This window comes from Diceros bicornis, chromosome 8 (genome assembly GCF_020826845.1).
Source record: "Diceros bicornis minor isolate mBicDic1 chromosome 8, mDicBic1.mat.cur, whole genome shotgun sequence".
In the NCBI taxonomy this organism is placed as follows: domain Eukaryota; kingdom Metazoa; phylum Chordata; class Mammalia; order Perissodactyla; family Rhinocerotidae; genus Diceros; species Diceros bicornis.
Window position 1 is genome coordinate 2,054,179 of NC_080747.1, and position 26,249 is coordinate 2,080,427.

General features: G+C 46.4%; 1 protein-coding gene and 1 long non-coding RNA gene across 5 annotated transcripts in view; both read right to left on the bottom strand.

Annotated features, from left to right (window-relative positions):
* Positions 1 to 934: 934 nt before the first annotated feature.
* TNIP2 (TNFAIP3 interacting protein 2) overlaps positions 935 to 26,249 on the bottom strand; it is a 50,530-nt gene continuing 25,215 nt past the window's right edge. For 2 of the 4 annotated variants that reach the window (XM_058546606.1, XM_058546604.1), the window contains exons 2-6: positions 6,917 to 7,204; positions 4,672 to 4,761; positions 3,911 to 4,177; positions 3,558 to 3,677; positions 935 to 1,496 (exon numbers count right to left, since the gene is read on the bottom strand). In XM_058546606.1, coding sequence (XP_058402589.1) covers positions 1,251 to 1,496; positions 3,558 to 3,677; positions 3,911 to 4,177; positions 4,672 to 4,761; positions 6,917 to 7,204 — 1,011 coding nt within the window. In that variant the 3' untranslated portion in view covers positions 935 to 1,250. Of the gene's footprint in view, positions 1,497 to 3,557; positions 3,678 to 3,910; positions 4,178 to 4,671; positions 4,762 to 6,916; positions 7,205 to 8,868; positions 8,994 to 24,482; positions 24,581 to 26,249 lie in introns of those variants that run through there. The other 2 variants (XM_058546603.1, XM_058546605.1) reach the window with 2 other exon arrangements.
* LOC131409421 (uncharacterized) lies at positions 9,072 to 13,445 on the bottom strand. The gene is made up of 3 exons (XR_009220919.1): positions 12,343 to 13,445; positions 9,542 to 9,601; positions 9,072 to 9,279 (listed from the first exon to the last, which is right to left on the bottom strand). It is a non-coding gene; the product is annotated as an uncharacterized LOC131409421 (long non-coding RNA).

A 26,249-nucleotide genomic window follows, 5' to 3' on the forward strand; every position in this document is an offset into this window, starting at 1 on the left:
CTTGAGGAGGACTCAACCAAATGGAAAGGGTAAGAGGGTGTTCTGGGCTAGAGAGACAATGTGCACCAGCATCAGCCTTTTATATTGATAGCAGCTACCTGACACGGAGCAGACAGACAGACAGACTGTGCACAATGTGTCCAGGAGCCAGACAGCTTGGGTTCAAATCCCAGCTTTGTCACTCAGCCACTGTGTGACCCGTCTGTGCCTCATCTTCCTCATCTGTGTTGAAGATGACAGTAATACTTAACCTCCTAGAATTGCTGTGAGGGTGAAATGCATTAACCCTGGCAGACACTCAGCACATGCCTCAGTCTTTCTGGAAACAGCACCCAGCTCCCCTTCTGCCTGGTCACTCCTATTGTCCTGACCCACTGACAGGCCTATGCAGGCAGTCCTCGCTCTGCATGGTTCTGATTTGCTCTCAGCAGGTGCCTGCTTCCTCCCACCTAATCCCCAGCCCTCTACTTCACGTTCTGGGCTAGGGCTGAAACAGGCCAATGGCAGAGAGCTGGGCTGACACCCGTTCACGCCACCCAACAGGCAGGCCTGCCTGGACTCCCGCCAACTCCTCTCTCAGTCCCGTTTGTATGCAGTGGCAAATAGGAGTACTTCTCCTCACCAGCTGGTCTAACTCCTGCCCAACAGAAAATACCATGGGTCCCTGCGCCCCAGCCCCCAAAATGCATTCTCAGAACAGTCGCTGTAGCAACTGCATTTATTACAAAAATAAGTAAAAGTGAAATAAATGTGCTTTAACTTCTGGATATGTGACAACGCTATTGCAATGTAACATATTTCAGTGAAGACATGGGGTTCTGTGCTGGCTGAGACGGGCCCCCATATGCAATGTGCAGCCGCAGTGCTCAGCTCCACAAATCTCCTAGTCCAAGGGGGGAGGCACCTTATTCTACAGAACGAGGTGGGGCTGCCCCAGATTGCTCCCGGCCTCAGCCTGACAGCTTGGGCCCCAAACTCCATACCAGAAGCAAAGCTGGCCCCTCCTGGGTGCAGATGCTCTCAACCCCCATCTCTGCCTCCAGCCTCCAGCCCCGCTGGAAGTTCCTTTTGTCCCGATCTGTTCCATAGCTCGAAGGGGGTCAAGGTAAGGATGAGAAGCACCCCCAGCCTGTTCTGGGGGCCTGGATCTCAGGGGATCTCAGCACTGCATGCTGAGAGCACCCACTCTGTCCCCCAGGGCCGGGCCCCCTCAGAAGCCACAGGGGCACAGGCGGTCCTGGCCTTGGGGCTCACTGGCAGCACTCAGCCACGTGCCTGAAGAGCTCCTCGCCTTGCTCATCGCTGAAGCACTGCAGGCAGTGAGGGCACTGAAGGTCACCCTGGCCTCTCCGGGTTGCTCCGGAGCGTTCCTGCCACTGAGATCCAGTCCCAGGCCTCCGGCCACTGGGCACCACAAGCTGCAAAGCATTGGTCTCTAAGTCCTTGGGGATTCTGCTCCCAGTGTGAATCCGGCAGGAGCCTGGCTCTCGGGAGTCCTGGAAAAAAAGCAAGGGTACATTTACGTGGGCTGTGCCAGAGGCTACAAAGCCAGGTCTCGGGTTCCAGCAACCAGAGACACTTCTTCTGTCCCTGAGTGGGACTTGCACCACTTGCCTTCCTTTCTGCTGTGGCCCAGAGCCCAAACAAGGAATGAACAACTGAGATGCTCTGTGTGTGCTCATGAAGGAACAGGCCCAATTGGGGTCCACCCCCTACCCCCACGGCAGAAGGCCCGAGTGGACCCATTACCCCTCGATGACATGCCCCATGTGCCTCTGTGGAGAGGCTGTGGCAGAGCCCAGGGTGGGGAGCCGGCCAAACTGTGTCCCAGCCCCACTCTGCCCCTCCTCTACAGGGCCTCCAGAGGCAGCAGGGGGTGCCCCCGGCATGGCCTGGCACAGGTGCCCCAGACGTCAGTCGGGAAGCACCTTGGCCTGCGGGGGGCTATCACTGCTTGTTTGGGAACTTCACTCCAGTTGGGAACTTCACTCCAGTCGGCCTTGGTGCTGCTTCTTCACGTCTGAATTTGTGCTTTCCTCAGGGAGCCTACAGCTCACAAACACCTGCAGCACCACTGTCCTATGGTGTGTCACGCAGGGGCTGAGCAACAGCAAGTGGTCCCAGTGTTTGAGGGGCCACAGGCAGGTGAAAGGGACGTAGAGGCCACTTAACATAAACTCCTCAGTCCCCACCAGGCCTGGAGCTGGTTCTGGTCACTCCTCGGGCCCTGAGTCATTGAGCAGCTGCCTGGGACCATCCTCACAACTGCACCATTAACTACCTTTCAATCCAAGATCACACACTTCTGGTCACAGCGGCCAGAAAGCCCACAGGCAAAACCAAATCCCGGGAAACCCACACAAACAGCCGTGCTGAAGGATGCCCCATCCCTGCCCGGGGACACAAAGGAGGATACCCAACCGCAGCCTGCAGTCTCAGGGTCTCAGGAGAACCAGAAATCCAGGATGGGTGCCAAGAAGGCTTGCCAGGGCTGTTGAGACCCTCTAGCACCTCCTTGTCAGCCTGCAGACTTGGGGGGACACAGGCCCCACCAAGGTCCCCACCCGCTTCATCAACGAGTAGGAACAGCTGCCTGTGTCCAGGCCCACTGCTGTGGACTTAGTCCAAGGGCATAGAAGAAAGGGTGTCCTCCATGACTCCCCGGTACCCCTCATCAGGGGGGAAGTAGAGGCCACCAACGAGGCCCAGTGGCTGCACAGGACAGGGGCAGTGTGGGCAGCTCCCACTGCCCCCAGGCCGACTGAGAGGGGCAGCTCCGAGGTCAGCTCGGCATCCCTGCTCCACCTGGGTGTATTGATCCCCAAGGGAACCACTACTATCCAGTCCATGTCAGGACAGAAGTTCTTTGAGGGGGGCTCAGGGTTTATTCCAGGGTGGAAGGTATTAAGGTATTAAAGTACTCGCTGAGTGGCTAAAGAAACAAAGCTCTCCTGGGATTTCTGCAGAGCACCGAGCCAATCCAGGGAGGAGAGGGAAAGAGGCATATGGGTGCCACGGGTCCCACAGTGAGAAACTTCATCAGTTACAACTCATGCCAGGAGGCACCCTCCATAGTGGGGATAGCACTGAGCTCAGTGGAGGTTGCAGGACCCACTGGTCTGCAAGGCCGATCTCCACGCACAGGGGCTCTGAACTAAGGGATGTCACTGGACAGCTGGGGCCTCAGCGTCCACATCTGTATGATGGAGTAACTGGGGTCCCCACCTCACAGCAAGGAGGGGACATGTATGAAAGAAGCTTCCAGTAGGGAGCCCAGGGCTCAGGATGTGCTCTCTGGGTGCAAGACAGTGAAGACAGGACAGGCCCTGAGGACGGCCATCCCTGATGTCACAAGCCACCACACCAACCTCCTCTACAAACAAACACAGTACAAAAGGGAGGTTTTCTGTCACCATGCCTCAGGCACCAGACGAGGCAGCCCTGCCGGAGCGGGGAAATCAGGGTCTTGGCAGCCGCAAAAGGGCTTGAAATTCATGAAAAGAAAAATGGAAGAAACGCTAAGCCTAAACAAGAAAAGAAAAGCCCTCCTTGCCTACCTGTCTCCAGGACGCCTGGTGCTGCAGGGAGGCCAACTTTTCCTCAAGTTCTTGAATCCTACTTTGAGCCCTTTCTCGATCTGCCCTTTCTGATGTGAAGTCATCCTTGTAAGCAAGAATCTGAAAGGAGACCAGACACTCAGCTGTCACAAGGACACGGACGCGCCATTTCCGCTCAAGGAAGGAGCCAGTCCCCGCCCGCTTTCTCCCACCCACCCCACGGCTGCTGACTGCTCAGTCCAGTGCTGCCCACCCAGTGCCACCAAGCCCTCAGCTCAGCCTGCCCCGGGACCACAGGCACTGCCCACAGGCAGCCATCGTGTCAGGGCTGCCCAGAGCCCGAGGGCGGACACCTGCTGCTCCAGCATCTGCACCCGCTCCAGCGCTGCGTCCCGGGCCCTCCGCACAGCCGCCAGCTCCTGCTTCACTTCTGCACAGTCATTCATTTTCTCCTCCACCTGTCTGTTGAGCCGGGAGATCTCCTTCCTCATCAGCTCGGGAGGGGAGGGTCTCTCGGACTCGGTGGGGGCCTGCAGTCCCCTCAGCTGTGCGTGCAGTCCTCTCACATACTCATCCCTGCTGGCATCATAGCGCTGCCACTTGGCATTGAGGTCTTCTACCTGAGGAGACAGAGCCGAAAAGCTCACAGTGAAGGTGGCTGAGACATCTGCTCTTAAGCTAACGTTGACCTCTGAAGCCACTGATTAGCAATAATTAGCTGAGTGAGTTTCCCTTAAATGGAAGTTGCTTCATTTTGCTCTGTGCAGAGGGGACACTGAGACCACCAGACAAACTTGAGGCAGGAGATGATGGCCACAAGCAACCACCTTAAACTGAGTGGACTTGGTGCAATTTTCTTGCCTTAAAAGCTATACTTGATAGTAATTCTTAAACCTTCTTCACTGACATGTGAAGTAACTTGGAGGGATGTAGAATGACAGGACGTGTTCTGTACGTCCTTTTAGGCAAAAAGGTCAGGTCTCTGGGGACCGTCTATATCAGCCAGAGTGGCCTGAGGGCGGGGGCAACCCCTGGGCACGGCCCAGGGAAGGCCCCTCACTTCCAGGCCATAATGGGGAGAGTTCTTCTCGAATGAAATATTAGAGATACTCACATGAGTCACCTTCTGTTTTAACAGTCGATTTTCTTCCTGTAACTTCTCAATAACAGCCTGGATAGAGGCATCCCTGCCTGTACACTCTGGCTGCAGAAGAAAGGGACAGAGAGAAGATACCGGGTCACCAAACGTGACTGCCATGTACAGCAAGAGTGGAGGAAGCCAGACCGGAAGACTAAGGTTGCAGAGGTCACCACATCCCACAATGCAGCAGGTGGCAGCGGTTCATTCGACAGAGAAGCAAAGCAGAGACAGGAAAGGACTCACCGCTTCTGGAAGGTGGGAGGTGGGTTCACCTTCACCCTGCCCAGGCCCACGCCCTCCTGGGGCCAGGCCACATACATCTTCTCGTCACCGGAGATTTTCCATCATCACCGGAGTTGGGAGGGCAGGAAGCTTAATCACATCGTACACCAGAGAACACTCCAGCGTGGGGCCACATAGCTGCCAGGGGCAGGCCTGGCTGTGGACCTGGCTCACCTCTCTCTGAGCCCAAGACACCGTTACGTCCACAGACAATCAGGGTCAAGCTCAGTGATTCTGTCCACCCCGGGTCTGGCCGGTGCCTCACACAGGGTCAGGGGATTCATGCCCAGAAGCCACACCAGAAAGCAACCCTAGCTATGGGGGCAGACCTAACCGAAGTCTTCATAGAAAGTCCACCTGAATCCTAGAAATCCAGTGCATTTAACAGTATAGTGGGCTGTATGTTGGTGACGTTATTTTTGAGAATTCCCCTCAAATGATAAAGGAAGTACGTGTCCTAACCCGGCAGGCACCGGGAAGCCCCGGGTGACTCAGCTGAGTCCAAGGTTGAGAAGTGACGCTAATTTAGAGACTGCGAAGAGCCGCCCGCCCCCCGCCAATGGCCCCACACCCACCCTAGGCAGACCGTCATATGTGGCTACTTTCAAATCCCCAGAGGGAAATGACACAGTGACTCAAAATTGGATGAGAATCCCCGCCTCTGCCCGGACGGCACTTTTCTTTTGGTTTCTGAAATAAGCTTGTGTTCTTTCTGAGGTTCCCTTTTCGTGGAATCTACCCAACGGAGACAGGCAGCTCCAGATGAAGGTTCTCTCCAGGACAGGCTCTCCAGTGAAGCTGCTGGGGAGCTGGGGGGCCCGTTTGCCCCAGAGCACGTTCCTGCAGCCTCAGAGGGAGGACCCGAGGGAGAGGCCCTGCCCGGGGCCGTGAGGGTCAAGTGTGGCCCCAGCCTGGCCTACCACATGACCTGGGCGAGGTGTGCACTGCGTGCCTCCGTTTCCCTTTCTGCCCCCGTGGATGGGCTGGGTGGGGATGAAAGAAGACGGGCAGGGAAGGTAGCTCCCTCTGCTCTTGCTGCTCCTGACACCCCCCGGAGCCCCCCAGTTTCCGGGGTACACCACCCTCACACCTCTGTCTTATAGGATTCCCTCACTGTCTCCCCTCCCCCACCAGACCTGACACACGACCACAGCCCAGATCCCACCTGTCACGGAGGCACACCTGCCACCTGGCCCCACTGTTCCCTGCCCTCTGCATTGTCCTCTCCCTTCTGGCCTCACCCTCCACAGTACCTGGCCGGAGTCACAGTGTCAAGCAAATGGAGGGGCTCTATGTCCTCACTTTGCTGACGAGGGGGCTGGAGCCCTGAGGACGACTAGGTTTCTTGATCGTGGCAGGCCATGCTGCTAGCATGAACATGCCCAAAAGCCTGCTTCAGAGATGGCAGCCCCAGCTCTGCAGGAGACCTACACTGGGCACATGTGCACAGAGCCCACAGAAGGCTGGCGCTCACGGTCTTCCTGGTGGTTAGGGGCCCGGCTCCCGCACATGTGGCATTTTGGAGGTGCTGCCCCTCACCTCATCTGCCCAGTTTCCTCGTCTGCCCAACACGTGTACCAACACTTGCTCAGGGCAGCCCCTCTAGCCCCACCTCTGCCTTCTTGTCCTTAGCTAAGGCTGATGACACAAAAGTGCTGTCTCCCCACCTGGGCACAGGGTCAGCCACAGGCCCTGGTGGGGTGGGCTGGTGAAGTGGGCCACCCTTCTTTCCCATCGCATTTTCCATGTTCCATCATCCTAGAAGAAACCTCTGGATAGGAGGGCTTTGCCTCAATAGCTGACTCTCAGCTATTGAGAACAGAAGTGGGCTCCAGGCACCCGGATCTCTGTGACTGCCAGGGGATCCTGAGGTCTGTAGGCAACACCTCCTGCCCTACCGAGGTCCTCACCACGGTCTGCTTCCACTATGGCCTACCTCAGGGTGTCTCTCCCCCGCGTCCCCCTGTGCACGCTGTCGTTCATCCAGACACTTGGCCAGATGCTGGCACATGTGGGCAGTGGCGGCTAGAGTCCTCCGCAGTTGATGAGTCTCGTCAGCCAAGGAGCGGCACAGAATGTCACTGGCTGCCCGGGCCCGCTCCTTCTCGGCCACGCTCCTCCGCAGCAGGGCAACTTCCTTCTCTCGTTCGTGCTCCGGCTGGCTCATCAGCTGCTGTGTCTCCCTCTCTTTCTCTTCTAGTTGTTCAGAAAGTCTCTCAATTTCCTAAGTGGAAAATTTAAAAGTTTAAATTTAATCAGTTTATCTGATTAAAAGAAGCAATGTCAGAAACAAATGTTCATAAAGCAAAAGAAAATCCAGCGCAGACACCCCATCACTAGATAACAAACACACTCATTCAAGGTCGGCTTTTGAACTAATAATTAACTTTGGAGTTTTCAGCCTATAATGTTCTATCTGAAACTTCATGTCAAATTCTACTTTCATGAGCAAGTTCATAATTTTAGATTTTACATCATCAAATTACTAAGTGTGGCAATTCCAAACACTTCTTGACAGGAAGGGCAGAAACTCCACTGCGGTGGGTAGCCCCGAAAAGGTATGTCCATGTCCTGATCCTCGGGGCTGTGACTTTATTTAGAAATAGGGTCTTTGCATCTGGAATTAGTTAAAACAAAGTCATACTGGATTAGGATGGATTAGTGTCCTTATAAGAAGAGAGAAATTTGGACACAGACACAGAGAAGGCGGCCGTGTGAAGACTGAGGCAGAGCCTGGAGAGATGCATACCCAAGGATGCCGGAGCCACCAGAAGCTAGAAGAGGCAAAGAAGGATCCTCTCCCAGAGCTTGGACGGAGCATGGCCCTGCTGACACCTTGATTTCCGGCTTCTGGCCCCCAGAATTGTGAGAAATTAAATTTCTGTTGTCTTAAGCCACTCAGTTTATGGTACTTTGTTACAGCAGCTCTAGGAAACTAATACACCCAACAGCAATTTCTTCTTTTAAAAAAAAAGTTCTTAAAATTTCAATCTGCTTTATACCAGGCCTTAATTTTGTGCTTTCCCATTTTCAAAGAAATCTCCTTAAACAGTGCATGATGGAGGGGGAACAAGGTGAACCCATCCATCCTACCAATTGGAAAACAGCTTCAGAAAAGTCCTAGATGAGTCTGAGCTTCCCCCAGGAGGAAGTGGCAGGAGAAGGATCTGGCCACCTCGGTGCGAGCTCCTGGTCACTTTTTTCTTTTTCTTTTTTTTTTTTTTCTTTTTTCTTTCTGTGAGGAAGATCAGCCCTGAGCTCACATCCATGCCAATCCTCCTCTTTTTGCTGAGGAAGACTGGCCCTAAGCTAACATCTATTGCCAATCCTCCTCCTTTTTTTTTCCCTTTTTCTCCCCAAAGCCCCAGTAGATAGTTGTATGTCATAGCTGCACATCCCTCTAGTTGCTGTATGTGGGACGTGGCCTCAGCATGGCCGGAGAAGCGGTGCGTCGGTGCGCGCCTGGGATCCGAACCCGGGCCGCCAGTACCAGAGCGCGAGCACTTAAGCGCTAAGACACGGGGCCGGCCCATCCTGGTCACTTTCTGCTCTCCTCCTGCATGCATCTGAGGAGTGACCAGGAACCTAGAATCTTCTCACCACAGGGGAACAAAATACTCGGCCATATTACCAAGGGAACTCTGAATTATTATTCTCTTAACTGCTTCAAAACAAAAACATGTGCACGGTTACAAAAAAAACAACCATACAGAAAGAAATAAAATGAAAACTTAAATTCCTTTTTTCCCACCAGCCCCCTCGCCCCCAGCTTCCCTCTCCAGAAGCTGCCACTATTCACTATTTGGGCACATATCTTTCCAGAACGTTTCTAAGCATCTATAACATGTATATTTTGACACAAATGGAGCCTATAATACTGTTCTTCACCTTGCTTTTCTCCTCCTTAGTAAGAAACCTCATTCCATGGCAGCACGGAGAGACCTGCCTCGTCCCTTCTAACCGCAGCCTGGAACTCCACAACAGGTCCCAGATTTCCTGAGCACACCTCCCACGGGGACACGCAGCTACTTCCTCGTGCTCTCGTGCAAACACACCCAGGAGATAACTGGTCTCAGAAAGAAGTCGCAGGGCGGGACTGTTTTAAGACTGGGGTTAAGAAATCACTGGTAGGGGCTGGCTCCGTGGCGTAGCGGTTAAGTGCGCGCACTCTGCTGCTGGCGGCCCGGGTTCCGATCCCTGGCGAGCACCAACGCACCGCCTGTCAAGCCATGCTGTGGTGGCGTCCCATATAAAGTGGAGGAAGATGGGCACAGATGTTAGCCCAGGGCCAGTATTCCTCTGCAAAAAGAGGAGGATTGGCATGCATGTTAGCTCAGGGCTGATCTTCCTCACACACACACACACAAAAAAAGAAATCATTGGTGAAACTCAGGAACATGGTCAGACACCGGGTCCCACCCCAGCTCCCTGGGGCCACACCCATATCCATGAGGCAAAGGCTGCTCCCTATGCCTCTCCACCCAGACACCTGGGGGATAAGCCCAGCATGTGACTGCACCACTCTAACCAGGCGGCCCAGAAAGCATTCTGGAAATCTCACCCTCTCTCACTCAGGGAATTTTTAGGAGACCTCTCTTCCCCACTTTCCTTGGACTTCGTTCTAGAAGTGAACAAAAAGAAAAGCAAAAAGAAAAACTCCAGTTAGGATGATCATTTTGACTCACTTAGCAAAGGCCTAGAAGAAGAGGGTGTCCTAAATCTGCGCTCCGCAACAGGGGCCGAGGAGAGGGAGGGGCAGTGGCTTTAGGAAGATGGTGAGGCGACACAAGGGCAGGAGGGGAAGAAATGAGGTCAGACCCTGGCGGGCAGGAAATGTCTACCACCAAGTGCAGAAGAATTAGCAGGACTGGTGGCGATGCGTGTGACAAAGTGTAAAACAGGACACCTCGCTGGGATGACCCTGTAAACTGGGATTTGGCCCAAAGGCTTTGGCACCTGCACTCCATCATCTCAGCACATCTCACTACCCTCTGCCTTCTCAGACGTCAGCGATCTCAGGGGCACCTCTGTGGCCCAGCAGGTGAGATCTACTCTTGTGAGGCCATTACTTCCATTTTTCTGCTTAATTTAAGGCCCTCATGACCTCACCCCTGAGTAAAGTCCAGGCCTTTCTGGACTGAAGGAGGAAAAGAGGCCCCTCTGAAAGCTGGCCCGTTGTTAGCCATACCTCCTCCCAGCAGATGGCCCTTCAGCACCAGGCTGAACCTGCAGGACTGGGAGGGGGAAGGGACTGGGGGCCACCACCCTTGGCCTTCTGAGCCCGTCCACACAGCTGTGGGCTGCCAGCTGGTGCCAAGTCACTTGGCCTGGATGCGGCCACGTCCAGAAACAGTGCAATGGGGCATTTACCCACATGAGAACCAACTATGGCATCCTTAACATAAAATACTATCAACAGGAAAAAGAATACCAAATCCCAAAGGAAGCTCAGGTTCTCACTGCTGATTATTTCCACGGCATTGAACCTAAAAACACAAATCCAGTCTTGTCTCTTGGCTTTGAATTTGTTATTTTCTTTAAAAATTGACCACTTTTTGAAGGCACTACCAGCTGGTCAGGGGCCTTGTCTGTGTTCTCACTCCATGGACAGTGCAGCAGAAGCCTCTCCCGACCGCCCCTCTGAAATGTCACAGACCCCAGGCCAGCCACAGCCCACCATCCCCTGGCCTCCTTTTCCTTCTCAGCCAGAATCACAGCTTTGGTGTGGCCTTGTCACTACTGGTGGAATGGAAGTGCCTGAGGGCAGTGCCTTTTTTGCCACACTCACCTGAGCTAGACCTAGTTGCCCTCAACAGTGACTCAAAAATGCATACGGAGTAAACACAGATGGTGCATAAAGAGATCTGCCCTGAGATCATTAAATTTTCAAGTTATTCGAATCAAAAGCTGTGATTTCAGCAGCATGACACAGAAATGTCTCCATCCTTGTCTCTACCTGATATTGAAGTTTATTCAGGGTAAATACATTCTATACATAAAACAGATATCAATATATATACAAATACATATAACACGACTACAGATCGGAATTCTGTAAACAATACCAATTAAGGCTGGTCTCCCGTAGAATCATAAATTTAACAAACTTCTAAGTCTCTATAATAACCACAGTGACAGCAGGAGCAGCTAATGCTTTCTAAGTCCTCACTCTGCCCCACCCATGCAATCTCCACACATCCTAGGAGAGCCTGTCATCTCTCCCATTCTACAGATGGGCAAACCTAGGCTCACGGGGTCAGGGCAGCTGCTGGAGTGACAGGGTAAGGAGGCAGCGGTACTGGCCACTCTGGGTTCAATGCCTCCATCTACTGTAGCTCCCTCACATGCTCTCTGGGGCTGGAGGACTTCAGGCATGACTTGATTTATAAGCATCCTTCCTTGCTGGTCAAATGGAGACAGTAAAAGAAACAGACAGCTCTACAAACAGTGGGGTAACTATCCCTAGGCCTGGGAGGCTCATGGAGCTTCCTGAGGGCACGTCCTCTCTCCTCTCCACACCCCATCCCATGTGGAGGCCCAAAAAATGTCTGCAAATAAGACGGGGGTGTCTGCAAATAAGACGGGGGGATACAAAGATCAGGACCTGGGCCCTGTTCTTAACCTGTTCACAACACAGATACAGAAAAACCACAGACACCTGGCCAACTACAGGGGTGAGGTTAGTTGAGTCTGAAGGACTTGCCAGCCTTATTTTTTGTCTTAAAAATTAGCTTTCAATCATCAATTTAGAAATAACCTGGCTCACGTGGAGACTTGCTGGGTGGCAACATACACCCTACTTGGGGCTAGCTTCTTCCCTCACTGCCAGGAACCTGCCAGAGCTAGAGAAACAAAGGCAAAACCACTGGGAGATGGTACACTGCACAACAGGGCAACCCCCAAAGGGCTGCCCGACTTGTCTCCAGCAGTGTGAGGGGTCCCAGGACCCCTCGAGCCCCTGAGTTTTCAACACTTGTAGCTTGCTCTGAAGTTAGAGAGATCTACACCAGCTCATCTGGCTAAGTACCTACCCTCATCCAATTAGTAACAGTTCTCAGGATACAGAAGAACACAGACCACTCTTGTCAGAAAGGGAGGCCTGTCCTAGAATCCTGGCTTCACACACACAGACAGGATGCATGGAAGTCAGCAAATGGGCTGATGTCCCCTGGGAAAGCCTGCCACTGGGACCTACAATTCCACGGCTCCACAGTCAAGACGTAAAAATGTGTAGAATTCTATTAATAGTCTTGTGGATCAGCGTCTTGGCCTTCATCTCTATATCAGTCTGCTCGGGCTGCCATACCAAAGTCCACCAACTGGGTGACTTAAAATAACAGAAATTGATTCTCTCACAGAGACCTTCTGGAGTCCAGAGGTCTAAAATCCAGGTGTCAGCAGGGCCAGTCTCCTTCCAGGGGCTCTAGGGAAGAATCCTTCCTTGTTTCTTCCAGCTTCTGGTGGTTGCCAGTAATCCTCGGCTTGTAGATGCATCACTCCAATCTCTGCACCCATCTTCACATGGCCATTTTATAAGGGCACCAATCACTGGATTAGCGTCCACCATAATCCAGTATGACTTCATTTTAATTTATTACATCTGCAAAGACCCTTTTTCCACATAAGGTCATAAACACAGGTTCCAGGTGGACATGAACTTAAGGGGACACTGTCTAACCCAGCATAGTCCCCCTTCTGTCTCCTTCCTGGGCAGCGCTTACTGGGTGCCCATGTGTGGGTTGCAGTCTGGCCCATGGCTATCCCTATAATCAGCAGCTGATGGGACTGTGAGAGAAGAGGAACAAACAGGAATTTTAAGAAAGGCCAGTTCACTGAGCCTTTACCACAAGTACCAAGCACTTAGGATGTACCCGGGGCAAGCAGAGATGAGAGCACAACACTCATCCTCCCCTCTGGAAGAGCACAGTGGGGGAGCAAGGCAAACAGATAAGGACAGAAACTAACACCCCCTGGAGGATTCTGGGAAGATAGCAGAGTAGGAAGCATGAGGAATCAGTCCCTCCACCTAGAAAACAGTTGCACTGGCAGAATCTGTCTAATGTAACTATATTGGAACTCTGAAGTCTGTTAAAGGCTTACAACTTCCAGAGAAAGACTTGGACAGTAAATTGAGGTTGATTTTGGTCAATTTCAGCTCTTAGCTCAGTAGCAGCTACCCATCCCCCACTCCCAGCCACGTGGCAGGCAATCATGGATGTGTTTCTGGAACAGCTTGCACACAGCTTCCAAGAGCCAGGGTGGGCAAAAAAGACCCTGTCCTCTGAATACGGGGGATCTGTGCTCTGATCGCTGACTGCTGTTTCTAATAACAGAGGGGCAGACAAAGAGGAAGGCAGCCATATGTCATTGCATCTCCCCCTATTGTTGCAAGACTCCCCTTTTCCAGCTGCAGTGACTGCCAGGGGATTTAAAGGGCCAGTGCCCTTTTTTTCTCCCCTTTCATTTTTCTCTTTTTCCCCTTTTGGGAGTCACACATTAAAGACTAGGACATTCAAAAGGAACTGCATAGGGCCGGCCCCATGGCTTGGCGGTTGAGTGCGTGTGCTCCGCTGCTGGCGGCCCGGGTTCAATCCCAGGCGCGCACCGACGCACCACTTCTACGGCCATGCTGAGGCCGCGTCCCACATGTGGCAACTGGAAGGATGTGCAGCTATGGCATACAACTATCTACTGGGGCTTTGGGGGAAAAAATAAATAAATAAATAAAGGAACTGCATATAAGGGGAAAATTAGAAAATGACTAGACATGCCCAGGGAAAACAGCAGGCTCAGAAAAGATCTGAGAAAACCTTAAGTTATGCCTCTGGCTGATCCTTGGCACAGAGACAGCCTACGATAATCAAAGAAAAACAAAAACAATAACAACAACAACAACAAAAAACCCAGCAAGCCCCTGGAAAGGGGGAGAATCTGATTTCCAGAGATACCACATTATTAGATCCAAATGTTCAGTTTTTAACAAAAAAGTCACAAAGCATACAGACACCGGAAAATATGACACATTCAAAGGAAAAAAATAAATCAACAGAAGCTGTCCCTGAAAAAGACCTGATGGCAGATCTTTTAGACAAAGACTTTATTTTTTTATTTATTTTTATTTTTATTTATTTTTTCCCCCAAAGCCCCAGTAGATAGTTGTATGTCATAGATGCACATCCTTCTAGTTGCTGTACGTGGGACGCGGCCTCAGCATGGCTGGAGAAGCAGCGCGTCGGTGCGCGCCTGGGATCCGAACCCGGGCCGCCAGCAGCGGAGCGTGCGCACCTAACCGCTAAGCCACGGGGCCGGCCCTAGACAAAGACTTTAAAACAACTGTCTCAAAGATGCCCAAACAACTAAAAGATGTGGAGAAAGTCAAGAAAGCAGTATGAACATAACAGAAATATGAATAAGGAGATAGAAAATCTAAAAAGAAATTCTGGAGCTGAAAAGTACAATAACCGAAACAAAAATTTCACTAGAGAGATTCAAAGGCAGATTTGAACAGGCCTAAGAATCAACAAACTTGAAGACAGGACAATGGACATCATCAAGGCTGAGGAAGAAAAAGAAGAAAGACTGAATAAAAGTGAATAAAGTCTAAGGGACCTATGTGACACCACCAAGTAGACCAACATACACACTGTAGAAATCCCAGAAGAAGAAGACAGAGAGAAAGGGGCAGAAAGAATGTCTGAAGAAATAATGACTGAAAACTTCCCAAATTTGATCAAAGACATGAATATAAACATCCAAGAAGCTCAACAAACTACAAGCAAGATGAACTCAAAAAGACCAACACCAATACATTATAATCAATCTTTCGAAAGCCAAAGATAAAGAGAGACTCTTGAAAGCAGCAAGAGAGAAGCAACTTGTCACAATAAGGGCTCCTCAATAAGATTAACAGCAGATTTCTCATCAGACATTTTGGAGGCCAGAAGGCAGTGGGTCTATATATTCAAAGTGCTAAAAGAAAAAACCATCAACCAAGAATCCTATATCTAGCATAACTGTCCTTCAAATGAGGGAGAAATTAAGATAGTCCCAGATAAACAAAAGCTAAGAGAGTTTGTTACCAATAGACCTGTCTTAGAAGAAATGCTCAAGGGAGTCCTGCAAAGTGAAATGAAAGGACTAGATAGTAACTCAAAGCTGTTTGAAGAAATAAAAATCTCAAAAAGGTAAATACATGGGCAATTATAAAAGCTAGTATTATTGTAAGAATAGTTTGTAACTCCATTTTTTGTTTTCAACATGATTTAAGAGACTAATATCTTTTTTTTTTTTGAGGAGGAGGAGGAGGATTGGCCCTGTGCTAACATCTGTTGCCAATCTTCCTCTTTTTTTTTTTCTTTTTTCTCCCCAAAGCTCCAGTGCATAGTTGTGTGTCATGGTTGTAGAATTATAGCTCTTCTGTAAGAGACCCCACCTCAGCATGGCTTGACGAGCAGTGAGTAGGTCCGCACCCAGGATCTGAACTGACGAACCCCGGGCCGCTGAAGTGGAACACACAAACTTAATCGCTACACAACCTGGCCAGCCCCTAACATCTGTTTTAAAAATTGGTAGTCTAAAAGTTAGTAATATTGTAACTTTGGTTTGTAACTCCACATGTTGTTTCTTACATAATTTAAGACACTAATGCATTTAGAAGATTAGTTTATGTTTGGGGGCACACGATGTGTAAAGATGTAATTTTGTGACATCAACAACTGAAATGGGTGGGGTGGAGCTGTAAACAGGCAGAGCTTTTGTATGTTATTGAAGTTAAACTGGTATAAATTCAAATTAGAGTGGCATAAATTTAGGATGTTAAATGTAATTCCCATGATAACCACACAAAAACAAATAGCTATAGAATATACACAAAAAGAAATGAGAAAGAAACATTTCACTACAAAAAATCAAATAAACACAAAAGAAGGCAGTAATGCAGGAAATGAGGAACAAAAAAAGCTATAAGGCTTACAGAAAACAAACAGCAAAATAACAGTAGTTGATCCTTATCAGTAATTACTTTAAACGTAAATGGATCAAAATCTCCAATTAAAAGACAGAGATTGGCAAAATGGAAAAAACAAATGATTCGACTATATGCTGTCTACAAGAGACTCACTTTAGATCCAAAGATACAAACAGATTGAAAGTGAAAGGATGGGAAAACATATTCTATGCAAACAGTAACCAAAGAGAGCAGGGGTGGCTATACTAATATCAGAAATAATAGACTTTAATTCAAAAAAGTTTACAAGAGGCAAAGAAGGATTTTATACATTAATAAAAGGTTTAATACAGCAAAAAGATATAACAATCATAAACATTTATGTACCTGATAACAGACCAGCAAAATATATGAAGCAAAAACTGACAGAATTGGGGGCCAGCCCTATGGCCTAGTGGTTAAGTTTGGCACACTCTGGCAGCCTGGCTTTGGTTCCCAGGCACAGACCTATACTACTCATTGGCGGCCGTGCTATGGTGATAACCTACATATAAAATAGAGGAAGACTGGCACAGATGTTAGCTCAGGGTGAATCTTCCTCAAGCAAAAAGAGGAAGATTGGCAAAAGACGTTACCTTGGGGCAAATTTTCCTCAGCAAAAAAAAAAAAAAACTACCAGAATTGAAGGGAGAAATAGACAGCTCTACAATAATAGTTGGAGACTTCAATACCCCTCTGTCAATAATGAGCAGAACAACCAGTCTGAAGATAAGTAAGGAAACAGAGGACTCAACACAATAAACAAAGCAGATCTAACAGACATATACAAAACACTCTACCCAACAACAGCATACACATTCTTCTCAAGTGCACATAGTACATTTTTGAGGACAGACCATGTTAGGCCACATATTAAGTCTCAACAGATTTTAGAGATAGATATCATACAAAGTATCTTCTCCAACCACAGGAGGATGGAGTTAGAAATCAACAACAGGGCCGGCCCTGTGGCTGAGCGGTTAAGTGCACACGCTCTGCTACTGGCGGCCCGGGGTTCAGATCATGGGTGCGCACCGACGCACCGCTTCTCCGGCCATGCTGAGGCCGTGTCCCACATACAGCAACTAGAATGATGTGCAACTGCGACATACAACTATCTACTGGGGCTTTGGGGAAGGAAAGGAGGAGGATTGGCAATAGATGTTAGCTCAGAGCCGGTCTTCCTCAGCAAAAAGAGGAGGATTAGCCCGGATGTTAGCTCACGGCTGATCTTCCTCACAAAAAAAAAAAAAAAGAAAGAAAGAAACCAACAACAGAAATAAAACTGGGAAATTCACAAAATTATGGAAATTAAACAACACACTCTTAAACCCACAGATCAAAGAAGAAATCATAAGGAAATTAGAAAATCCTTAGAGACAAATGAAAATAAAAACACAGCATACCAAAACTTATGTTGTGAAACATAACAGTGTTATCTGAAATACTAAAAGTAATATTAAGGGGAAAATCTATAGCTATAAACACTTACATTTAAAAACAACAAAGGGATAATTTGGCACATGTGTATGGTGATGGGTTGTAATTAGTATTTGGGTGGTGAACATGATGTAATCTATGTAGAAATAGAAGTATAATAATGTACACCTGAAATTTATACAATGTTATAAACCAATGTTACTGCAATAAACAAAAAATTAAAAAATTAAAAAATTAAAAATTTAAAAAAAAAAACAAGAAAGATCTCCAACCAACAACCTAACTTTACAACTTAAGGAACTAAAAAAAGAAGAACAAACTAAACCCAAAGCTAAGCAGAAGGAAGGAAATAATAAAAGATCAGAGCAGAAATAAATAAAATAGAGAACAGAAAAACAATAGAGAAAAATCAATGAAACCAAAAGTTGGTTCTTCAAAAAGATCAACAAATTGACAAACTTTTAGCTAGATAGACTAAGAAAAAAGATAGAAGACTCAAATTACTAAAATCAGAAATGAAAGTGGGAACATTACTACTGATTCTACAGAAATAAAAAGGCTTATAAGAGAGTACTATGAACAAGTGTACACCAGCAAACTGGATAACCTAGATGAAACGGAAAAACTCCTAGAAACACAAAACCTACCAAGACTAAATCATGGAGAAATAGAAAAACTGAATAGAACTGTAACAAGTAAGGAGATTGAAACAGTAATTAAAAATCTCCCAACAAAGAAGAGCCCTGGAATTGATGGATCCACAGATAAAATCTACCAAACATTTAAAGAATTAATAGCAATTCTTCTCAAGCTTTTCCAAAAAACTCAAGAGGAGGGAACACTTCCCAACTCATTCTATGAGGCTAGCATGACCTGATACCAAAGCCAAACAAAGACATTACAAGAAAACTACAGACCCATATCCCTTACGAACATAGGTGCAAAAATTCTCAACAATATACTAGGAAACAAAATTCAGCAGCATATCAAAAGGAGTATACACCGCGACCAAGAGGGATTTTTTTCCTAGAATGCAAGGATGGTTAAACAAACAAAAATTGATCAATGGATGTTAACTAGACTTATTGTGGTGATCATCTCATAATATGTACAAATATCGAATCATTATGTTGTACACCTGAAACTAATATAATATTATATGTCAATTATATCTAAAGAAAAAAAAAGCAGTCACAGTGTTCTGGTTTGGAAACTTAAGTTAGCTTAGTTTCATACTTATTCTACGTTTAGTACTTCCCCACTACACATCCCTCCATCCCATTCACAACTTGCTTCAAGGAGTGATCATTTATCTGCACGTATGATTCCATAATCTGAAGGGCAAGAATTGGATCTTGATCATCTTTGCATTCCACTAGCCTAGTGCTTAATAGAATGCGCAATCAACAACTTTATAAAATAGTAAAAGCCATCACAATTTACCCTCAATCTAACTTTAAAGCCACTTCCTGTGTTATTTTCTACACTCTTCATCCCAATTATACTGGATAACACCGCTACAGAGCCTAGTACAATCTTGATACCGTACACAACCTTGTGAAATAAATGTACTATACTCATATTGGGAGAAATGGAGAAACATAACCCATGATGCCTGCTCATACACATTCCACTCCCATATAGAAGATGCTCAATAAATGCAAGCTCAATAAATAAACACCAATGAGTGGCAATGGTAGATGACATTCACATCTTCTGAGAGCCAACTATGTGCCAGAGATTACGCTATGTACTTTATACATGTTAAATTGTGTGTTCCTCACAACATAAAACTCATAATATGTTCATACAACTCACAACAAAAAACAAACAATCCAATTTAAAAATGCACAAAGGATCTGAACATTTTTCCAAAGAAGATATACATATGGCCAACAGGCACGTGAAAAGATGTTCAACATCACTAATTATTAGGGAAATGCAAATCAAAACTACAATGAGATATCACCTCATGCCCATAAGTATGGCTATAATAAACAAGACAAACAAGACAAATATTTGTTGAATAGTTGTATGAGTTAAGTATTATTATTTCAAGATTTACTGATGAGAAAATTAGAACATGAAATGACTCGCCCAAAGTAACATAGCTAGAAAGTGGCAGCACCAAATTTAAGTGCATTTTTTCAACATTTAATGTGACATTTGCTTCTCATTGGTGCCCAGTAATGAAGAAGTACTGTAGCCCAGAGCACGCCTACAATCCCTTGTGAACTTCTCACAAGGACACTTTAGCAAGCTTCAACAGAGTTTCTTCTTAAAGATAATGAAAAGGTGATACTAAACACATGATTAAAGTCATTTCTGGCTTTTTAAATGAATAAGAGATGCAGCACGTTCATCTTCTGGGTGGCAGTGTGGAAGGTTCAGAGACCAATTTTGGCAAATTTTTTTTTTTTTTTTTTTGTGAGGAGATCAGCCCTGTGCTAACATCCGCCAATCTTCCTCTTTTTTTTTTTTGCTGAGGAAGACGGCCCTGGGCTAACATCTGTGCCCATCTTCCTCCACTTTATATGGGACGCCGCCACAGCATGGCTTGCCAAGCAGCGCGTCGGTGCGCGCCTGGGATCCGAACCAGCGAACCCCGGGCCGCCGCAGCAGAGCGCGCGCACTTAACCGCTTGCGCCACCGGGCCGGCCCCAATTTTGGCAAATTGACTGGGCAATTATTGAGCATCATTTTAGTTATGTATTGATAGGCCCTGAATTATTTCCATTTGTGCTTTAGTTACTTTCTACATCTTGCAAATTGATCATGTTCTTGACATACCTAACTTTATCATCAGGGTCTCATTTATAATATCTGAAGACAATTATATAATTGTTGATACACATCTGTAAACAATAATGGCATGAGAATAAAGCCTTTGGGGGACATGAAGCACAATATAGTCATGTGCCACATAACAATGTTTCCGTCAACAACGGACCACATATACAACAGTGGTCTCATAAGATTAGTACCATATAGCCTAGATGTGCATAGGCTATACCATATAGCATAGGCTATATATAGGTTTGTGTGAGTACACTCTATGATGTTCACACAATGACAACATCACCTAAAGACACATTTCTCAGAATGTATCCTCATCATTAAGTGATGCATGACTGTATATGTGTTTGATGTTTGTTTTCTATGACTCAGCATCAATCCCTTGAAATGAAAAATGATATTATTAAACTTTTCCAATCAGACAATTTTTCACCAGGTTTGTTACAGATTTAAGTAATACATTATCTTGCTGTGGTTAAGTTCACATATTTCATCAAAAAAAAACAAAGAAAGAAAATTGATCAATGTCATAGACCACATTAACAGAATTAAGGGGTAAAAAACACATGATCATATCAATTAATGCATAAAAAGCCTCTGACAAAATTCAACACTCTTTCAAAATAAAACCACTCAATAAATTAGGAATAGAAGGAAACCTAAACATAATAAAAGTCATATATGAAAAACCCACAGCAAACATCATACTCAATGGTGAAAGACTGAAATCTTTTCCTCTAAGATCAGGCAAGGCAAGGGTGCCCACTTTCACTTCTATTCAACATAGTACTGGAAGTTCTAGCCAGAGCAATTAGGCAAAAAAAAGAAAGAAAGAAAGAAAGAAAAGTCATACAAATAGGAAAGGAAGTAAAATGATATATTTGCAGATGATATGATCTTTTTTTTCTAGAAAACGCTAAAGATTCCACATATAAAAAAAACTGTTAGAATAAATGAATTCAGCAAAGTAGCTGGACACAAAGTCAACACACGAAAAAAAGTTGTATTTCTATACAGTAACAATGAAGAATCTGAAAAGGAAATTATGAAAACAATTCCATTTACAACAGCATCAAAAAGAATAAAACACAGGAATTACTCAAAGAGGTAGAAAACTTGTACAATGAAAACTACAAAACATTACTGAAAGAAATTACAGAAGACATAAATAAACAGAAACATGTCCCATATTCACAGGTTAGAAGACAATATTGTTAAGATGTCAATACTGTTCAAAGTGATCTACAGATTTAATGCAATCCCTATCAAAATCCTGATGACATTTTTTTGCAGAAGTAGAAAAACTCATCCTAAAATTCATACAGAATCTCAAGGGACCCCAAATAGTGAAAACAATCTTAGAAGAAAAAAGAACAAAGCTGGAGGACTCATACTTCCTGATTTCAAAACTTACTACAAAGCTACAGTAATCCAAACAGTGTGGTACTGGCATAAAGACAGACACATAGACCAGTGGAACAGAATAGAGCCCAGAAATAAACTCTTACATAAATGGTCAAATGGTTTTTGACAAGGGTGCCAAGACTATTCAATGGTGAAAGGACAGTCTTTTCAACAAATAGTGCTGAGAAAACTGGATATCCACATGCAAAAGAATAAAGTTGGACCCTTATTTAACACCATACACAAAAATTCACTCAAAATGGATCAAAGACTTAAATGTAAGACCTAAAACTATAAAACTCTTAGAAGAAACATAGGGCAAAAGCTTCACAACATTGGATTTGGCAATGATTTCTTGGATATGACAGCAAAGGCAAAGGCAACAAAAGAAAAAATAGACAAATTAGACTCCATGAAAATTTAAAAATTTTACACATCAAAAGACACTACCCACAGAGTAAAAAGGCAACCTACAGAATGGGATAAAATATTTGCACATCATATATCTCATAAGGGATTAATATCCAGAATATAGAGAATACTCCTAAAACTCAACAACAAAACAACCCAATTCAAAAATGGGCAAAGGACTTGACATATCTTCAGAGAAGGTATACAAACAGCCAATAAGCACATGAAACGATGCTCAACATCACTAATCATTAGGGACTTGCAAATCAAAACTACAGTCATTTTGTATTAAATCACCACATACCCATTAGGATGGCTACTATCAAAAAAAAAAGAAAATAACAAATGTTGGTGAGGATGCGGAGAAATTGGAACCCCTGTGCACTGTCAATGGGAATGTAAAATGGTGCAGCCACTGCTGAAAACAGCATGGAGGTTCCTCAGAAAATTAAAAACAAAATTATCATATGATCCAGAAATTCCTGGGTAAATTACCCAGCAATTACTTCCGGGTAAATACCCAAAAGAATTGAAAGCAGGGTCTCAAAAAGATATTTGTACACCCATGTTCATAGCAGCAGTGTTATTCATAATAGCTGAAATGGGGAAGCAACCCGTGTCCATCAACAGATGAAAGGATAAGCAAAGTGTGGTATATACATACAATGGAGTATTATTCAGCGTTAAAAAGGAAGAAAATTCTGACACAGCCATAACATGGATGAACCTTGAGGACATTATGCTAAGTAGATAAGCCAGTCACAAAAAGACATACTGTATGATTCCACTTATACGAGGTATTTAGTCAAAATCATAGAGAAAGAAAGTAGAATAGTGGTTAGTAGGGAAGATGCGGAGTTACTGTTTAATGGGTATAGAGTTTCAGTTTTACAAGATCAAAAGAGGTACTGAGATAGATGGTAACAGGCACACACACAACTAACATAGCCTACTGTAAAGGGTGTATGCTATTCCACTCAGTAGAGAGCGTGGCAGAACAGGGAAAGAAAAGCTGGAAGGGGGAGGAAGCTGATATGTCAGGACTGGCAGGGCTCATGAGGCTAGTACCCAGGGCGGTGATGAAATGGAGTTCAGCAGTTATGACCCACAAAATGCATTAGCGCCATTATTCCAGAAAGTCTTAACTGGAGGAGCTATGCAAAGTTATCCATCCAGGCCTCATGTTACAAACAAGGTAAGGTCTTGAGTCCCACTATGGTGGCAAAAAGAACCAGAATTCTCAAGACTGATCTGGCCCCAACACACGCTGGCTACAGCTCGTCCATGATGCACTGGTCACCTGGCAGCCCCTCCACACCTGTGAGCCTCAGTATCCTCTCTGGGAGCCCTCAGTCCCTACTGGCCCAGGGTCCCTGCTCCTAACGGGCCGGCTGACACGGCCACTGATGAGACCAACCTATTGACCAATTCCTCTCCTTGTTTTCACTCTGCACAGCTACCTCAGTGAACCCACGGCCTCTGTGAAGTGACGATAAACCTCTCCATTCTCCCACAGGTTCTATGAATAACCTCAGATAGATACAGGAGTAAGCAATAGATATGTAATTGCATAAGATACCAGATCCTTAAAATGCTCCTTAAATAATTAAATATCCTAAAACAAAACCTACATGTCAGGGGTGAAAGGACCAATAACACTAGGACTACAGACCTGGTTCTGTCTGGGTCCTGGTCATAGGCTGTGGGGCCATGGGATGCCAGGGACACATACGGGCTGAACACCAATGGCCACTAGACTGCAAGTAGAGTCCTGCTCTGGGTGTGATGTGCTCTGGTCTCCCCTCTGCACTCATCTACAATTCCTGGTGTCCACAACACTAAGATCAGTGATGCAGACCAGGTGACTTCTAAATTTTCCTTCTGCCCTGATGAGTTACGAGAAGTCTCCACCTTCCCAGGAAGATGGAGACAGCTGGAGTGAGGGAAACATCTGGCTTCTAGGGGCCTTTTAAAATGATGTGGATGAGAAAATACTGGCTACATGATATTAAGTAAAACTGTATAGACAGTATGAACTCTACAATGCCAAGTGTATACATACCCCATGTGTAAAGGAAAGACAGGAAGGAGGCATGCTAAGAGATTAACACTGGTTATCCCTGAGTTGTGGAATTACAATGATTATAATCAGAAAAAAAGTCATGTCCCTTTTCCACTCTAAAATCTGGCTGTGGGGCCAAGCCTGGAAGTGAAAATCATCTTTTGCAGGCTACTCTCTTTGCAAGCCTAGTTTCTTTCCCAGAAAAACCCGAATAATAGCTATGGGCCAAATGAGATAACAGACACCAGAGTTAACCTAAATGTTTGAGGCACTTTCAAATAGCTGTTATAGAAAAATACTGTTACTCTTGCTCCTGGTCTGAGTGTTCATGGTATTTCATACAGATAGACATAACCTCAATGACAAGCACAAGAAGGAGGGAAAATAAGGATTTAAGTCTGTTACCAGACATTCTCGCAGGCACTGCATTGTCATCACTCCCAGCAGAGCAGAGGTGTTACTATTGAAAGATACATTCACAACTAAGGCTGAAAGGGACCCCAGAAGACAACAGGGGTTCACATGGCCCAGAACCCAACACAAAACAAACACACATGAGAACCCAACGTAAACACATACACACACCAGGAGCCTATACTCGTGTACTACACACACACACACACCCCAGAACCCAATGTCTGTGCAAACGCAGAACCCAAGATGAACACACACATGCACAGAATCTTCCATGTGCACACACACCTTGAATACAAACAACACGCGCACACACATCTCTCAGACCCAACATGGGTGCACACTCCTCAGAACCCAAGAAAGACACAGTCAACCCTCAGAACCCAACAGGCACACACACTCCTGAGAACCCAACATGGGCACTTACACACTTCAAAACCTAACAGGGGAGCACACCCCTCAGAACCCAAAATGGTCACACACGCCTAAAAGCAACATGGACACACTCCCCTGAGAACCACATGAACACAAAACCTTCAGACCCAATACAGGCAAACAAACCACTCAGAACTTAACACAAGCACACACACATCTCATATACCACACAGCCAGACACCCCACAACCCAACATGGACACAACCCTCAGACCCAACACCAGAGCACACACCCCTCAAACCCAACACAGGCACACATACCCCTCAGACCCAACACGGGCATACAAACCCCTCAGAACCCACAGGGGTACACATACCCCTCAGACTCAACATGGGGGCCAATCCTTCTGAACCCAACACAGACAGACGACCGTCAGATTCAACACTGACACACAGACCCCTCAGTACCCAACAGGGGAACACACAGCCCTCAGATCTAACACGGGTGCAGACCTCTCAGAACACAATACACAAACACACCTCTCCAAATCCAACATGGGAGTACACATCCCATCACCCAACACTGATAAATACCCCTCAGAACCCAACAAAGGCACACACAGTCCTCACACCCAACACAGACACACACAACCCTCAAAACCATCAGAGACAAACTTCAGAACCCAACACACACACACAGCCCCCAGAACCCAAAACAGGCACACATTCTCAGAGTCCAAATGAGCACACATACCCCTCAGAACTCAAAATGGGCACACATACCCCTCAGATCCAACACAGAGGCATACACCCTTCAGAAACCAGCACAGTCACACACTCCTCAGAACCAAAGAAAGGCACACACTCCTCAGACCCACATGGGAATACATCCCTCAGACCAACACGGACACACAACACTTAGAACAAACACAGACACACAATCCTCAGACCCTAGACAAGCACACACACGCTTCAGAACCCAACACGGTAACACACCCCTCAGAATCCAACATATGTACACACATACCTCAAACCAACACTAGAGCAGACACCTCAAAACCCAAAACGCACACACCCACCTCAGAACTCAAACGACACACATACCCCTCAGAAACCAAAACGGGCACACAAGTCTCAGACCCAACACAACCTCAGACTCAACATTCAGAACCAACACAAACTCAAGCCCACAGTACTAACACAGGCACAGAACCCTCAGACCGAAAATGGCACACACACCCCTCACAACCAACATAGGAACACACACACACACCTCTCAGTACCAACTCAGACACCAAACCCTCAGAACCAACACAGGCACACACCCCTTAGAACCAACCCGGGTACATACGCCTCACCCCATCACGGATGCATAACCCTCAGA